Source organism: Scyliorhinus canicula, chromosome 2 (assembly GCF_902713615.1).
Source record: "Scyliorhinus canicula chromosome 2, sScyCan1.1, whole genome shotgun sequence".
Taxonomy (NCBI): Eukaryota; Metazoa; Chordata; class Chondrichthyes; order Carcharhiniformes; family Scyliorhinidae; genus Scyliorhinus; species Scyliorhinus canicula.
In genome coordinates, this window is record NC_052147.1 from 43,875,691 (window position 1) to 43,894,333 (window position 18,643).

The window sequence follows — 18,643 nt, forward strand, 5'->3', positions numbered from 1 at the left end:
TAGCAGCACGGGCAGCGAGAACAGTTAATATCATGGTTATGGAACCTTTGGGTTTGATGAAGCATCCTGAACCAACTCTCCACATTATTGCTGGCTTACTGCATTCTGTTCCTGCTATGGGAAATATAAAATAGAATCCCTGTATTACTTTTATTTGCCAGATCAATGCCTGACTCATGACTTGATGTGTTTTTTTGCGGTTTACTAAAAAGAGTGCGAAGAAATGAGCTGGTGCAATGGCAGTGATGAATAGAAACAGAGAACTTCAAGGTCAAGTTATCGGTAGTGAATTCCTGTGACAACAATGGATGATTTATTGTACCTGAAATCCAGCTGTACTCATGCATCATTCTTCATTTAAGTTTCCTTCTATATTTTGCTGCAGTGATTAGCCCGTGGTGCAAAAACACTGCTGAGGAAATAAAACTGAAAATGCTAAAGAAGGCAACAGAAGTTTAATGATAGGTAATGCAATTTAAAAAAATGCACGGATACCTTTCTCATTTACCAAAATTTAAATTATCCACCACACTATATATCCTGTTGCATACTGTAACGCTGCACTAAAGAATTCAACAAGCATGATGCGTTCAGACAGCTAAAATAATATAATCCATATTTCTTCATGCACATTTTTCAACATTCTCATCAGTGTTGATGGTTTCAATGCAGATTGCAACAAGTAATGAGGCATTGGATTCAAAACATGAAACTGTACACCTATTTTATCATTTCAACGGTCATGAAGAAGCAGAGCATCTTGGAGATAAAAAATTTCGAACTGCTTACATTATACAAGGTAAATAATCTTATCCCTGAGTTACTGTATCACTTGTTTGCTTGTAAAAGAGCAATTGGAACACATCTTCATTCTGCTACTAAAATAGGAATAGAATCATAGAATCCCTACAGTGTAGAAGGAGGCCATTCGGCCTATCGAGTCTGCACTGGCCCTCTGAAAGAGCACTCCAGCCAAGTCCACTTCCCTGCCCTACCCCACTAACCTCTTAACCTAACTTACACATCCCTGGACCCTAAGGGGCAATTTAACATGACCAAGCCACCTAACCTGCACATCTTTGGACTGTGGAAGGAAACTGCAGCACCCGGAGGAAACCCACACAGACACTGGGGAGAAAGTGCAAACCCCACACAGACAGAGACCCAAGGCCGGAATTGAACCCAGTTCCCTGACGCTGTGAGGCAGCAGTGCTAACCACTGTGCCACCCAATTGAGATTGAGTTTAAATTAGTGCTGAAATTCTGGACATTTCGTGAGCTTGCATATACACATCAGATTTACATTTTTCAGTGTGAGGGACACTAAAACCGATCTCTACATCCCTACGCTATGAAGTGGAAACAGAAGTCAGTATGCCCAGTCATATTCCACAGAGTCCTGGAAACTACATAAGCATGGAGGTTGGGATGAGCAAAAATGTTTCTGCTGTCCCTTGGTGGAACAGATTTGATATGATACTCCTGTCAAGGTTTGGATATGAAGAACTATCACTTGAATAAGCTATTCTGGAGCTTCTGGCTAGAGTGAAATGGAGAGAAAACAAAAAAGGCTTGCCTTTATATAACACAACATGCCAAAGTGCTTGATGGCAGATTTAGTTCTGTGAAGTACTTCTAACAAGAGAGAATCTCTCACCATCTCCCCTTGACATTCAATGACATTATCATCACTGAATTCCCCACTGGTAACCTGGAGGTTACCATTGACCAGAAACTGAACTGGACTAGCAAATTAAATACTGTGACCACACGAGCAGGTCAAAAGCTGGGAATTATGTAGCAGGTAACACGCCTCCTGACTCCCCAACGCCTGTCCAGAATCTACATGGCAAAAGTCAGGAGTGTGAGGGAATACTCTCAGCTTGTTTGGATTAGTGTCGTTCCAACAACACTCAGGAATCTCAACACCATCCATAACAAAACAAGTTGCTTGTTTGGCACCCCATCCACAACCTTAAACATTCACTCCCTCCAACACTGATGGAGGTGTGTGTAACATCTACAAGGTCAGCTGCAACTCACTATGGCTCCTTCAACAGCACTTTCTGAACCTGTAACCTCTGCCATCTCAAAGGAGAAGGAAACCCAATGAATGTGAACACCACCACTTGTAGGTTCCCCTCGAAGCCACATATCATCCTGACTTGGAACTATAAAGAACATAAGAACTAGGAGCAGGATTAGGCAATTCAGCCCCTTGAGCCTGCCCCGCCATTAAATACAATAATGGCTGATCTCATCTTGGCTTCAACTCCATTTCCTGCCCTTTCTCCATAACCCTTCAAGCGTTTCTAATTAAAAATCTGTTTATCTCCTCCTTAAATTTACTCAATGTCCCTGCACCCACTGCACTCTGGGATTGTGAATTCCACAAATTCATGACCCTTTGAGAGAAGTCATTTCTCTTCATCTCTTTTAAATCTGCCAACCCTGATCCTAAAATTATGACCTCTCGTTCTCATAGATTCAAAGAATCATAAAATCCCTGCAGTGCAGAAGGAGGCCATTCGGCCCATCGGCTCTACACAGACCCTTTGAACGACCACACTATCTAGACCCAATTCCCGGTCCTATTCCTGCCCTAAGGGGCAATTCAGCATGGCCAATCCACCTAACACAATCTTAGACTGTGGGAGGAAACCAGAGCACCTGGAGCAAACCCACGCAGATACGGGGAGAATGTACAAACTCCACACAGACGTTTACCTGAGGTTGTAATTGAACCCGGGTCCCTGGTGCTCTGAGGCAACAGTAGGCTTCAAATTAAGTTACTGTGAAAAGCCGCTAATCGCCACATTCCGGCGCCTGTTCCCGTACCAGCCTCCCCGAACAGGCGCCGGAATGTGGCGACTAGGGGCTTTTCACAGTAACTTCATTTGAAGCCTACTTGTGACAATAAGCGATTTTCATTTCATTTTCATTTCATTTCAGTACTAACCATTGATTGCCCCATAAGAGGAAGCATCCACTCTCTCCACTCAATACCTTTTATCATCTTATATACCTCAATATTACTGTTCTTTCACTGTCACTGGTGATGTGTTGGGCGGGCTGTGTCGATGTGGACTGCACTTGATGCAGTGTAGAAAGAGACAGACCTCCAACACTTGATAAGATGCAACACAATTTTATTTAACGTCTTAACTATTATATATGTTCAACTGTGGGTTGACACTATGCTGACTTGACTGGAGACCTAGTACTAGCCTGACCAGACTTACTAGCTACCGCATGGTGTTTGCACTGGCTAGCTCACGGACTCTGACTGTCTCAGAGGCTGGGTCCCGAGAGAGCGGGAAACCTAGTGCCCTCTGGCTTTATAGTGGTCGTGTCCTGTCTGGTGATTGGCTGCTCTGTTCTGTGTGTTTACTGGTCATCCTGTGTGTCAATCACTGCCTGTCTGCACTCCATTATATACATGGATGTATATTATGACAGCTGGGTCAATGGCACGGAACTTTCTTTCTAACAGCACTGTGGGTGTGCCTACACCACATAGACTAAAGTATTTCAAGAAGGTGGCTCACCACCACCTGCTCAAGGGCAATTAGGGATAGTCAATCAATAAATTTTGGCAGAGCGAATTCCCACAAACAGCAATATTATAATAACTAGATAATATGCTCAAGTGAAAAACAGCATCATAGGATCTTTTACATCCACCACATCAGCCAGGGTATTTCATCCAAGAGGTAATATTTAGGACAGTGCTGTGCTGATATACGTACAGGCATGTCTATGTATAATTGTACATAGTTGTACCAATGCATATATTTGTATATAATAGCACCACTGTGGGACAGTTCTGACCTCCCGCCAGCAGGTGGAACCAGACACCAACACAGACATATAGGGGGAAGGATGGGAGGTGGGCACATGGCAGTATGATGGACAAGAGGACAGGCATCTCCCTCCATGGTTTTACAGTAGCGGAGACGGAATCATTTGTACATAGAAATGCATGGTTACCATCAAGAATAATACATGTAGCAATCATATCTTCATGTTCTATGTGTACCTTCATGATTGAGGAAGCAACTAAACACAACAAGTGCCAGCTTTGAGTTTTGTGCTCAGGTCCTGCTCCAGGAAGCCATGGTATGGTGCGGAATTTGAATATTGCTGAAAGAGAGACACATTGCTGAAGCTTTTCATCTTGCACCCATCACCCACATTTCACATTATCAAAATAACTTATACTATGGGAGCAAAGGATGCTGAAATGTTGGCAAGTGGAATCCGATTGGCTGAGGTGTTACCATGGAGAAAACAATGGGGAACTGCAGGCTCTGCAAGCTCCTCACTGTATGTCACTTGCAGCAAGCATAAATGAGCCATATTACGAGCTTGACTGATTATTTTTAATTGGTTAATACATTCATACAGACACTATTATTAAATATTATATTATTAAATAAGATTATGCATACATTCACGTCTTTTTGAATTACCTGGAAGCTTGGGAAGCCTATAGTTCTCTGTTGCGTCCCCTTGGCAATACGTGGACCAACCAATCAGCAAGCTCATCTCCTCTGTACAAATTGTTTTGACTGTTTGAAATTTGACATTCTTGCAGCTGTCCTGTTTGAGTGCCTGACCAAAATACTTTGGCAACTTGCCTCTTTTTCAACAAGGCCCACAGCTTAAGAGACAGAGGTGTGAGTGTGACCAACTGAGCCATGACAGACACTAACAGACCCGATGTGTCACATTATACAACCCTACCACAGGAAATGAATTACAGTCGATGGGCTGAATCTTCCGAGGAGTGTCAGTCACTGTCCTATTTACTTATCCTGGAGCTCCACATTTTTCGCCTGGACTTCCGACCTAGGCCCCCTGAGAAATGTGCAACATCCTTGTGTCCTTCCCTTGGAGTGTAGGAACGTTGGAATAAGCCAAGTCATGCTCCCTTTTTACGATACTAACTGCCAGGTTCCAGTAAGTTTAAATGTCTCAATCACTTTGATAAGCTGGGTGAGAAAGTAAGTATGTAAGATAAGTGGGGTGAGGGAATAGGAGGGGTCAGGAGATAGGGTGGGTTGGAGCTTGGGGGGAGGGGGTTAGTTGGGAGGGGTGTGTGAGGAGTTGTTTGTGGTGAGGGCTGTGGGGTTGCTGGGGTGGTGAGGGGTGGGGGAATAGTCATGGGTAGGATGTAGTCAAAGAGTCAGTGGGCAGTCAAGTGATCAGGGAGGAGTGGCAGGGGAATTTGGGGGTTTAGGGAGGTAGTTGGATGGCCAAGGGGTTAAGGGGCGGTGAGGTAGTCGGTGTAAGGTCAATGTGTCACAAGGGTTAGTTGGGTGGTTGGAGAGGGTCGGGGGAGGGTTGGGTTGGGAGGGTACTGGCAGATGAGGGGGCTGGTTGGGGCTCAGGAGCTTACTCTGGAGTGGGGCTACATTCAGGGTTTGGGGGACAATCAGGGGATCCAATGTGTATGGGGGGGGGGGGGGGGGCTCGCTCTGTAATATAGTTACTAAGGAGTTAGAACTGGTTTTATTCCTTCTTACTTTTCCTGCGTAACTATTCTGCTAACTAAGTTGCAATCACCCAAAGTCTCCAATTTTAAATTGGGGGTTCCAGATGCAGGGTTTAGCTGATTGGAAGTTGCACCTTCCCAGGCAATTCCCTGCAGTCAGTGCATGGGGACTTCCAAATGGTTCCCCACTGCATCTTTCACGGTGCGGCCATTAGAGAACAGATGTTCTGGGCTTAACATTAGGATAATGCAAAGAGGAAGCAAACACTGACATGTTTGTTCCGAGATTAACTTTCTGGTTTTACTTATGTTGTCATACAAAACATGTACAGACTGCTTTCAATTTGTAACCACTAGCATGTACAGTGAAATTAAATCTGGGAATATTTCTGCAGCTCTAATATGAGAATATAAAATAATTTTAGGACCTTTACTTCTGATAAAAGAGGTTAAGGTAGTATTTGAGTAGTAGTGACATAAATGGGAATGTTGGTTCCAGTAATGAATGATAAAATCACACATAGGTTGAATGAAGACGATCTTTCAGTCTATTCCCTCATATCCTTCCAGAATAATAATTATACTTTTCCAGTTGAGGTGTATTAAATGGATCCAGTGTTGTCACATCCAACAACCTTTGTGGCAATACTGCAGCTGTTGATCATGTTCTGTGTAAAAAAACTACCTCAGAATATCTGTCCTAAACTTGCCCTTCACAACTTTGAACTTCTGGGGCTGGATTCTCCCCTACCTGGCGGGGCAGGGGGTCCCGGCGGGATGGAGTGGCGTGAACCACTCCGGCGTTGGGCCGCCCCAAAGGTGCGGATTTCTCCACACCTTTAGGGGCAAAGCCCTCACCTTGAGGGGCTAGGCTCGCGCCAGAGTGGTTGCCGTCCCGGCGGCTGGCGTGGAAGGCCTTTGGCGCCATGCCAGCCGGGGCCGAAAGGACTTCGCTGGCCGGTGGAAGTCCGCGCATATGCCGGAGCGTCAGCGGCTATGGCCAACGCGGAAGGAAAAGAGTGCCGCCACGGCACAGGCCCACCCACAGATCGGTGGGCCCGATCGCGGGCCAAGCCACCGTGGCAGCACCCCCTGGGGCCAGATTCCAGCCTCTGATCTCTTAAATGTAAAAGGAGTGGTGTTTATCCTGTTTCTTGTTGGGGATAGTCATGACCCAACACTTGTCAATATTGTTCGCCACTCTTCAGCCCTAGCCTGAATGTTGCATACACCTCGCTACATGTGAGCATGGATTGCTTCATTATTTGATGAATTGTGAGTGGAGCTGATCACTGTGTAATCATCGACGATCAGCCCCACCTTTTGAACCTGTGATGGAGAGAAGGACAATGATGAAGCTGAAGATAGTTCGTTGTTAGTAACATTTCAAACCAGCCTTCAGTGTTATGTATTTCGCGTTTATTATTTGCAATCATAGGGAATATTACAGATTTATTATAAACATTGGTCGGGATTTTCTGGCCCCCACTGTGACAAGCCGGGGCTGGAAAGTGCAGCAAGCCAGCCAATGAGCCATTGACTTTGGCGGCATTGGTAAATCAAGGTGGCGGGCAGGATCGGAATTTCTCGCCAGTTGTCTTAACTTCCAAGTGAATATTTCCTCATTGTTGGCGTAAGAGATAGTTTACACAATGGAATACAAAGCTTGTTGTTTTCTCGACTATGAACTCTAATGGAGAACTTCTGCATACAAATTTGCTGCAAGGAGGAGGTATAATCTTATAAATTCATTTGGATTATATTCATAACCTGAATTAAAGGAGCCGACCAAAATTATAATTCTTGAGGGGGAGGGGCTGGAGAAGATGACTTAATGGTTGGATGATCACCCACTGCAAAATGGGACCAACAAAGGCAAAAAATTAATTAAATGTGCAAAAGGCTGGCATTTATTAACCATCCCCTCTCATTCTGTGAAGATAATGATGGGCCTTGATCTTGCACCAAAGCTGAACAAAACATTGGTTAGGTCACAGCGAGGATATTGTGTGCAGTTCTGGAATCCACATTATAGGAGGGATGTGATACCTTTGGAAAGGGCGCAGAGGAGATTTACCAGGACGTTGCCTGGGCAGGAGTGTGTTAGTTATGAAGAGAGGTTGGGTAGACTGAAGTTGTTTCCCTTGGAGCAGAGGAGACTGAGGGGGGACATGATTGAGATGTATCAAATTCTGAGGGACTTAGATAGAGTAGACAGGAAGACACCTTTCATCTTGGTGGAGGGAGCAATGACCAGAGGGCATAGATGTACGGTAAGGGAGGTTGGAGGGGATGTGAGGAAAATGTTTTCACCCAGCAGATGGTGGGAGTCTGGAACTCACTGTCTGAGAGGGTGGGGGAGACAGAGACCCTCCTAACATTTAAGCAGTATTTAGATGTGCATTTGTGATGCTAGAGCATAAAAGACTTTGGGCCAAGTGCTGGAAAATGAGATTAGAATACTTAGGTGGTTGTTTTTAACTTGCGCAGAGGCAATGGACTGAAAGGCTTTTTCTATGGTGTCGACCTCTATGAATACCAATTCACTTCTAATGATACAGCCTGTAAAAAAACAGAATTGAAATTCTTAAACTAACGTCGTGGAGGTTTGAATTTACATTCGCTGAATTACTCAATAACAAACCAGGCTTCTGGAAGATATACTAACATACCTGTGCTCTGATGCTGTGCCCTGTTGATAAAATACCCACTGCACCAAAAGCACAACATCTATTTCTCTCTACAGAACAAAATGTGAGGAAAGCATACAATTTCATCACTTCCAGCAAAACTGAAGTGACTCAAAGGGACCAATTAAAACAGTACTGCTGCAGAATAAATATTCTTCTGGTTCCTGAGCACGAGTTTGTATTTTTTGGTTAATTTGGTTCATATTAATCATTTTTGACTTTTAAGCCAGAGAGATTGAGCTCTGGCTACTTCAGTTCTGCAAAACAGAAACTTTCACACATCCTAAGGCTGTGCATTCATATTAGTAATCATTGAGAGGCCCAATCCCTTAGCATCAAATTACTGGCTGTGTCAACCCTTTTGAAATCAGAATATTCATTATGTCTGTCAGACTCCTACTATCACTTGTTCCAGGCTATACTTTCTTAAGCTGTCTCTTCCGACCAATAATTAAGTGAGACTGCCATCATAAATGTGATTGCCACAATTCCTGCCATCAGGGAAGAGATGGAGGTGGGAGAGGAAGACGCTCATATTCAACTTCACCACCTGAGTGACAACCTGCTGGATCGAATCTCCCATCCTTTATTCAATCTGCCTTATTTTTGCATCATTGATGGATACAAGTAGAAGTCAAAGACCAACATAAAGACCCTCTCTATTTTATGAACAGAAAAAGCTCTCAGCTCATCAATGTACCCTAGCTTACAATGCCACTTGCCTTATCCTGCATATCAATACCCAGAAAGATACCATGACATATTCACCATGTGATAATTCATCATGCATAGGAAAGATCCATTTTATTGACAAAGAAATGTTTATCGAGTGCATGTGTCTAGAACCTGAAAAGATAATGGGCACGATCTTCTGAACTCGTTAAACTCGCGCTCAAGCATAACGAGGTCGGTGAATAGCGGGAGAGGCCAAAAGCAGGAACCGCACCAGGCGCCAAACAGTTTGCGATGCAACCGGCCCACTCCTGTAGGGGAATTTGGAATTTCACCGTAGCGTGGCGAGAAACCAATTATCACGACTTAAGCCCCATTTCTATACGAGAGCTACCTGTCATCCAACGGTCCCCTGTCATTTACTGGCCTCCCCAGCAAACATGCCTGGGTGCCAGGGTGGTAGTACAAGGGTCGGGGTGTGAGGGGGCCATGCCCATGAAATCAGGGTGCAGGGGGGGTTTGAAGGGTGGGGGTGTGCAGGGATAGTAAGTTTGGGCCTCCAGGAGGTTGGAGGGGTGATGTGATGGGGCTTGAAGAAGCCTAAAGAGGGTGTCCTCCAGAGACCCTAGTGGGATGTCCTCACTTGGGGGATGTGGGGTCGTTTCTATGTGTGTAGGTGGTGACATTGCCCATGTGTGAGGTTGTGGACCCACAAGGCTCACTTAAAGATTGGGACACCATTTGAAAATGGCGGCCCGATTTCTGAGTTCAGCTCCCCAGTGCTAAAAAAAATTGTAAGGCTGGATTCTCCCACCCCACCCACCGCAAGAACACCACGGGCGAGCTGCAAACAATAAAGAAGTCCACTGACCTTGGGTGGGATTTTCCGTCCGCCGGGTGAAGGCGGCCAGAGAATCCCACCCTAAGTGTGGCCTCAACCGGTGAGAAACTCGCCAGGGTCCAAAAAAGTGACTGAGTGTCATTGAATAGCGGTGGGGAAATTGCCGGCAGAGCTGGCGGGAAACTGCCTGAAAAACCCGCCACAAATTAACTCAGAAATATTTTGGGAGAATTGAGCCCAGACTCAAGGATGACTGTTCAGCGCAGAACTGGGGGAGTGGTGCACTGTCAGAGGTCCCGTCCTACAGATGAGGTATTAAAACCAGTCTAAGCATAAAAGACCCCATGGCACAATTTTGAAGAAGCTAAAACCCTGGCCACATTTATTCCTCAACCAAATTAAAGCAGATGATCTGAACGTCAATCTCATTGTTATCTGTGGACAATTGCTGTGTGCAACTTGGCTGCTGCATTTCTCAGCATTACAACAGTGACTACATTTCAAAAGTGCACCCTTAGCTATGAAATGCTTTGAGGCATGCTGAGGTTGCGAAATGTGTTGTGTAAATGTCACTTCTTTTTCTTTCCTTTGTTGCATAACAAAAGGCTAACAAACCAAGGTCAAAACTGACAATCAAGATGTCAGTTAACATTGATGTATTGTCACGTCTGGGCAAACACCATAGCTTCGTATCAGTGGTAATGACTGGCAGAGTTCCTGAAATTGCACAATTTGAGTTGGCATGTCATTTGCACAAATCTTCTTAATATATTTTTGTTCTTAATTCCAGAAAAGGGAGAACTTAATATTTGGGATGTATTGCACAAAGTGGACTAACGGCAACTGATTGAAAGGTGTGTAAATCCAAAATATATTTGAGAGTCAAGACCTTGGAGTGCAATTTTCAAAACAGTGTAAGAATCTGCGTATGAAACATTAATGTAAGTGAGAGAAAGGCTGATAAATTGATCTAGAAGCAACAGCAAACACCATGATGCGTTTTCACACTGTTTGGCAACTGTGTTCACTGGCCCGTAAATGCTGGAAAAAAATCCAATTTGCAGCAATGTGCATGAATAGAACAATCTCACTTATTCATGAAGGGTAGCTTGTCCCCGTGATTGTGAGGTTTGCTTTTTCCAGCCCAAATACAATGCCACTGACTCACAGCTATTTTATTTTAAACGCAGATTAATATTTCAGATAATTATATTTGACTGGTTCTGATAAGGATTCTTTTCCCGAAGTGACGCGCTGCTTTTGGTTTCAGGTGATCTTCAAACTACAATTTCTTTAAAAGCATCTTTTGCTTTAAGTTTTAATCCAGTTTTCTTTTTGCACTACTTGGGAGGCTTCTTACAACCCAGGTACAAATGAATATATTTATGTATGCGCTACTTGATAGTGATGGATATCTTATAGTAAACAATTCTAATGCAGGAACATCGTCTAGACATTTCACAAGCTATAAATGTACCTGTCGCTTATGCAGCCTCTCTAGGTCTAAATTTCAAGAAGTTTGACTTTTCCGTGAAGTCACAGAATCGTAGAATCACATAATGGCTACAACACAGGAGGCCATTCAGCCCATCATGTCTGTGCCGACACTCAGCAGGACCCATTTACCTAGTGTCACTCCCCTGCTTGCTCCCTGTTAACCTCCACATTCTTCAGATAACAATCCAAATCCCCCTCGAGTGTCTGATTCACCCTGCCTCCACCACACTCTCAGACACTGCATTCCAGATCCTAACCATTTGCTGCATGAAAAGGTTTCCCCTCAGGTTTCCATTGCCTTTTTTTTCATAGAACGTACAGTGCAGAAGGAGGCCATTCGGCCCATTGAGTCTGCACTTAAGCCCTCACTTCCACCCTATCCCTGTAACCCAATAACCCCTCTTCACCTTTTTTTGGTCACTAAGGGCAATTTATCATGGCCAATTCACCTAACCTGCACGTCTTTGGCCTGTGGGAGGAAACCGGAGCACCCGGAGGAAACCCACACAGACACGGGGAGAACATGCAGACTCCACACAGACAGTAACCCAGCGGGGAATTGAACCTGGGACCCTGGCGCTGTGAAGCAACAGTGTTATCCACTTGTGCTACCGTGTTGCTTCTTTTTCCAATCACCTTAAATCTATACCCCCTTGTTCTTGATCCTTCTCCCAATGGGAAGTTTGATTCCCCCATCTACTCTGTCCAGATCTCTCATGGTTTTGACTACCCCTGTTGAATCTCCTCCTAACCTTCTCTTCTCCAAGGAAAACAATCTCAACTTCGCTGATCTACCATAACTGAAGTTCCTCATCCCCAGGACCATTCTCCTGCATTTTTTCTGCACCCTTTCTAAGGCCTCCACATCTTTCCTGAAGTGTGGCACCTAGAACTGGAGACAATAGTCTAGTTGAGGCTTAACCAATGTTCTATGCAAGTTTAACATAACCTCCTTGCTCTTATACTCCTTGTCCCTATTAATGAACCTGAGGTTGCTTTATTAACCATTCTTTGAACCTGGCCTGTCACCTCCAATGATTTATACACAGATCCACCCAGATCCTCAGCTCATGCACCTCCCCCCCCCCCCCCCCCCCCCACTTCAGTATTAGATGCTTTGTTTTATAATGTCTCCATGTTCCTCCTACCAAAATGAGTCACTTTACAATTCCCGGCACTAAATTCCGTCTGCTATTTGTCCACCCATTTTACCAATTTATTCATGTCCTTTCGAGATTCTAAACTCTCCTCCTCACAATTCACAATTTAAAACTGTGGTATAAGGGTATCTGGCATAACAAGAGTTAATGTGGAACTCGGTACAGTACCGTCCACAGTGTAATGTAAAGAGACACATAACCTGAGACTAGAGAGAGTGGGGGACTGGACAGAGACCTGCGCAGAAGCAAGCATGGAGTCAACACTTACCTGGACTACACTCTGTCTATATATATATATATTATACACATATATAGTTATGTGTTAACAATTAACAGGTAAAATTCAACCTTACCAGTCTCAGAGCTTCTTTATGAGAGAGCGACAAAATAAATATGCAACATACCCCATCTTTGGAAAAAGCCATAACCTGAGAGAAGCTGGAGCAGAAATTTAATCGCTGTAAAATGAAAGGAGCAGCATTTTGACCTGACTGAGATCACCCGGAGTGAAGAGGCAGAGGGTGATCGCCTGAGAGAAGCTCCGTAGCAGAATTGAGAGCATAGGGCAGAAAGAAAGTACTCCACTGTGCAGCTGTGGAGCTGTCCGTAAAATCGCGGTGATCTTGTTTGAAAGCCTGTAGATTGCAGAGTCACAGGACCTAGCGGGAGCGTGGGTAAAAAAAAAGGGTATTGGTCAGAAACGGCTTAAAAAGGTTTTCAGTCTTTTAAAAGTCAGAGCAGCCCATTTCCAAAAACACTACAACCAGCCCGGCACCAACCAACCTGGTTTAAAGCCCACACCGTATCATGTGGTGGCCAAGTTCATCGTGAAAAGAACAAAAACAAAATTGGCAGCTTAAAAACCCCTGCCAAATCCAGGAAAATACATTAAAATATCTGAATGTCCATCGAAATTGCAGTGAAGGTCCAGAATTGTCATGTCAATTAAGTAAATTGCTGCACAAAACAAAAGACAAAGAGGTTGTTGCATCATCGCAGCAGGAATCCGCCAAACATTGACTAGCACGGGAAGACTCTTTGAAAAAATGCTTCCTGCAGCACCATCTTTCAAACCAGCACAGCATTTAAAGCAATGCTCATAAAAAAAATTCTGACAATCATGGATAATAACCAAACTTTACCAGGCAAAGGTTAGACTGGTCCAAGGCCCAGGCCAAGCACAACATTGGGGACTTTTGTTGAGGAAATTCCTTGGAAAGAAAGATAACTTGAGGTCCAGACAAATAAATAAAAGCTGAACAAGTGAATACGTTAATCTATTCAATAGCTCCGAAAGCTGATGGTATTATATTGAGACCAGGAATAGACAAGCCCTCAGCTAAATTCAAAACATATTTTAAATAGAGAAGCAGAGAGTGAAGTTCAACAAATGTGTCCCAATGGTCAGGAGAACTGGTTGACTCGTATATTAATGAACTCTACAGAATGGCTGAAGTTTGTGACTATGGTAACCTGAAACCAGAACCTATAAGGGACAGAACTGTTGTCAAAGTGGCTGACAATGCCTTTTCAAACATATTTCAGGCCAAGGATTATCTGACTCTAGAAAAAGCCATCCAAATAGTCAGACAGTCCAGAATTGCCATTGATCTATTTTATGTGACAAAAGCAAACCATGGTACAGAGCAGCCACAACTGTCCAGCTAATAAAGAAATGATACAGCAGAGAGAGTCCAGGCCAAGGGAAGCAATACCCAAGTCGACCACCAGAGGGTGGGCAACCAGGTCGGCAACGTGAGGCCAAACATTTCCACAGGCAAGAGTAATGTCCGGCAATCTCAGCAACCTCTCATTGTGTTTGTAAGAATCAGTGTGGACACCACCATACCTTTTCTCTTTGTGGAAAACTCAACAATATAGGGCGGTATTATCCATCCCACCATACCCATTTTCTGGTGCATCGCGCCCCCGTCGGCAGCGAGATCCTCCATCCCGGCAGCCGGCCAATGGGATTTCCCATTGTGGGCACCCCCATGCCATCAGGAAATCCATGGGTATGAGTAGTGCTGCCAGAGAAATGGAGGATCCCACGGATGGAGAATCCAGCCCATAACATCAAGGATCATAAATCCCCTTTGTGGATGCAAACATCTCTTTGGACAGCCATCCCACCAGCTTCAAATTGGACACTGGAGCCAATGTTATAATCCTCTCAGACAAGGAACCTTGGCTGAGAAATGTCTGGCTATAAGCAACGATCGCACCACTCTATGGGCCCAGAGGAATCTAACTTTTGGTTATGGGCATGATTCTGGAACTGTTAACGTATGGTGACATGCAAACATTTGAAGTCATGAACAAAGATGCCTGTGTTAAAATTACTCTTCTTTAAATCACAGCAGACGTTAAAACAACCTCTGTCGTCAATTACACACAACTGCAATTCCCGAGAGGCCCACCAATAAGAATACTTTCACCTGGGACTTCAGCTCTGAACTGTCCTCAGTAATCGCACAGCCAGTTTGTTCAATTTCTTTGCAGGCAGCAGAAGTTTCTCATTGGTCAGACCATCCAAACATGTGGTGCCTCGAGTGGAAGACAAATCAGCAACATCGAGATTAACTCAAACTTCAGGTCCCAAATGTTGCTGTCCCATTAACTGTAAACACCACAGCACAGACTGTGAAAGCTCCAGCCAGCACACCCAACCGCAAGACGTTGCTGGAACGAGGAAGCAGCCAGCAACACACAAAAGCACATGTCAGGAAGGCACAGAAGCACTCAAAGAAACACAGTATCGCAAAAAAGGCCAAAAGGCAAGATAATCCACACTGACAGGGAGAGACATCCTCAACTCCTACAAGGATCACAGCAGACCACACAAGAACGAATATTCTCCAAAAGGAATGGGACAAGCCCTGTGTGTGTTCAAGTAGACTGAGTGGGAGGTGGGAGTGGGGGGGGGGGGCTATTGACAAGGAGAGGTTCAACTTCAAGGGGCGTAAAGAGAAATAAACCAAGAGCTAGAGAGACAGACTACAACTCAAATCCGATTCAATGAAACTTGCCTAAATCAACTGAGCCGGTCACTCCTCCAAAATAACCAGAACAACATCTGGAAGAATCATTCAGCCTCCAGACTTCCTGAATCTGTAAAGCCAGATACATGAATTGGGACAAGGGGCAGCATAATAGAACTGTAAACATATTGGGTAAACATAATTGTACTGTAAATATATTGGGTAATGACTTGGGAGAAGGTGTAGTATAAGGGTATGTGGCATAGCCAGTGTTAATGTGAACTGAAAACAGTACTGCCCACAGTGTGATATAAAGGGACACATGACCTGAGATGAAAGGGAGTTGTAGATTGAATAGAGACCTGTGTAGAAGCAAGAATGGAGTTAGCTTCTATCTTGGACTATATCCTGTACATAGTGATGTGTTACAAATAATGTAATGTTCAACCTTACAAGCTTCAGAACCTCTTTGTGAGTGACCTATTAAATATATAACATACAATACATACCGTCCATAAATTGTGTACTGTCCCCTGTGTACCAAGATCTAGGTCATTGATGCATTATCAATTACGACGAGACGAGAGTAGAGTGCAATCGAGGCTTTATTACGCAGAGATGTTCAGCCTCCTGCAGCTGCTGCCAAAATGGCTGCAGCTCAGAAGCCCACACATTTATACTCCGCCTACTGGGCGGAGCCAGCAGGCAGGGATCTACCCCCGTACCTGTAGTACAGGGGCCTTACCGTAATACACCTCATATGCGATATATATACAACAGTGGTGACTACCACATTCACCCCTGTTAAAAAAAAGAGTCCAGTGGGTGTGGTGGAAGACTACAAGCAATATGTTAACATTTTTGGAAAAGTTTACAAATTCAGACGATCGGGCACCTTGATCTTTCGTTGCGAGCACTACAGTCCCGGTGGCGATGCAGGCGTCGGTTCGGTTGCCGGTGACTCCGGGAGCGTGTCGAACTCATCTTCATCCCCAGGTGGGAAGGCAAAGAGATGTTCATGGGGGTTTCATTAGTCGCAGTGCAAAGGAGCGACCGAATGAAGTGAAGGGCGTCGGGGAGGACCTCCTGCCAGCGGGAGGCCGGGAGATTCCTGGACCATAGGGCCAGCTGGATGGCCTTCCAGACCATCCCATTCTCCCGCTCCACCTGCCCATTTCACCGGGGGTTGTAGCTGGTCATCCTGCTCGAGGCAATGTCCCTGTTGAGCAGGTACTGGCGCAGCTCATCGCTCGTGAATGAGGATTCCCAGTCGCTGCGGACATAGGTGGGGAAACCAAACAGAGCGAAGATGGTGTTAAGGGCTTTGATGAGGGTGGCAGACGTCATATCGTCGAAGGGGCGAAGGGACGACGAAGGGGAATCTGGAGTATTTGTCAACCACGTTAAGAAAGTACATGTTTTGGTCGGTGGAGGGAAGGAGCCCTTTGAAATCCACGCTGAGGTATTCAAAGGGGTGGGAGGCCTTCACCAGGCGCGCACGGTCTGGCCAGTAGAAGTGCAGTTTACACTCCGTGCAGACCTGGCAGTCTCTGGTGATAGCCCTGACCTCCTCGATGGAGTAGGGCAGAATGCAGGCCTTTATGAAGTAAAAAAACTGGGTGACCCCTGGGTAACAGAGATCGCCGTGCAGGGTCCGGAGTCAGTCCATTTGTGCGCTGGCACATGTACCTCGGGTTAGGGCATCGGGGGGCTCGTTGAGCTTACCGGGGCAATACAAAATCTCGTAATTGTAGATGGAGAGCTCGATCCTCCACCTCAAGGTCTTATCATTTTGCCCCACTGTGTGTTATTTAACATGAAGGCAACCGACTACTGGTCAGTGAGGAGAACGAATCTCCTGTCGGCCAGTTAATGCCTCCAATGTCGCACAGTTCTACTATGTCTTGGGCCTCCTTCTCGACGGAGGAGTGTTGAAATTCGGAGGCATTGAGGGTGCATGAAAACAATGCCACGGGCCTGCCTGCCTGGTTGAGGGTGGCGGCCAGAGCGATATCTGATGCATCGCTCTCGACTTGGAAGGGGAGCGTCTCGTTGACGGCATGCATCGCGGCCTTGGCGATGTCGGCCTTGATATGGTTGAAGGCCTGGAGAGCCTCGGCCGTCAGCGGAAAAATGGTGAAGTGAATGAGTGGGCGGGCCTTGTCCGCATAGTTAGGGACCCACTGGGCGTAGTATGAGAAGAACCCAAGGCATCGTTTGAGGGCCTTTGGGGCAGTGGGGAAGGGGGAGTTCCATGAGGGGGTGCATGAGATCGGGGTCGGGCCCTAGAACTCCATTTTGAACCACATAGCGGAGGATGGCTAATCGGTTACTGCTGAACACGCACTTCTCCTTGTTGCAGGTTAGGTTGAGGAGTTTGGCGGTGTGGAGGAAATTTGGAAAGGTGAGCGCCGTGGTCCTGCTGGTCGTGGATGCAGATGGTGACGTTATCCAGGTACGAGAAGGTGGCCCGCAGTCCGTACTGGCCAACCATTCGGTCCATCTCCCGTTAGAAGACCGAGACCCTGTTATTGACGCTGAAGAGAACCCTAAGGAAGTTGTAAAGGCGGCCGTCCGCTTCAAACGCGGTGTACAGGTGGTCTGTCTTGCAAATGGGGAGCTGGTGGTGGGCAGATTTCAGGTCCACTGTCGAGAAGACCCGGTACTGTGCAGTGGCTTCACAGCTTCAGGGTCCCAGGTTCGATTCCGGCTTGGTTCACTGTCTGTGCGGAGTCTGCACATCCTCCCTGTGTGTGCGTGGGTTTCCTCCGGGTGCTCCGGTTTCCTCCCACAGTCTAAAGATGTGCAGGTTCGGTGGATTGGCCATGATAAATTGCCCTTAGTGTCCAAAATTGCCCTTAGTGTTGGGTGGGGTTACTGGGTTATTGGGATAGGGGGAGATGTTGACCTTGGGTAGGGTGCTCTTTCCAAGAGCCGGTGCAGATTCGATGGGCAGAATGGCCTCCTTCTGCACTGTAAATTCTATCTATGATATCAGACATGCATGGGAGGGGGTATGCGTTGAGCTGCGTGTACCGATTGATGATCTGACTGTAGTCAACGACCATCCTGTTTTTATCCCCAGTTTTCACAATTGTGCTCTCCAGGGGCTGTTGCTGGCCTCGATAATACCTTCCCGTAGCAGCCGTTGGACCTCAGACCTGATGAAGATCCTGTCCTGGGCACTGTACCTTCTGCTCCTGGTGGTGAGAGGTTTGTAATCCGGGCTGAGGTTTGCAAACAGGGAAGGCGGGTCGACCTTAAGGGTCGTGAGACCGCAGACAGTAAGGGGAGGTAGGGGCCTG

At 45.7% G+C, this 18,643-nt stretch overlaps 1 protein-coding gene across 1 annotated transcript in view; it reads right to left on the reverse strand.

Annotated features, from left to right (window-relative positions):
• Positions 1-4,107, reverse strand: part of LOC119953032 (protein delta homolog 1) — a 102,952-nt gene extending 98,845 nt beyond the window's left edge. Inside the window, exon 1 of the mRNA XM_038776811.1 lies at positions 4,040-4,107. Within this exon, the coding sequence (XP_038632739.1) occupies positions 4,040-4,045 (6 nt within the window). The 5' untranslated portion in view covers positions 4,046-4,107. The remainder of the gene's footprint in view (positions 1-4,039) is intronic.
• Between the last annotated feature and the right edge of the window lie 14,536 nt (positions 4,108-18,643).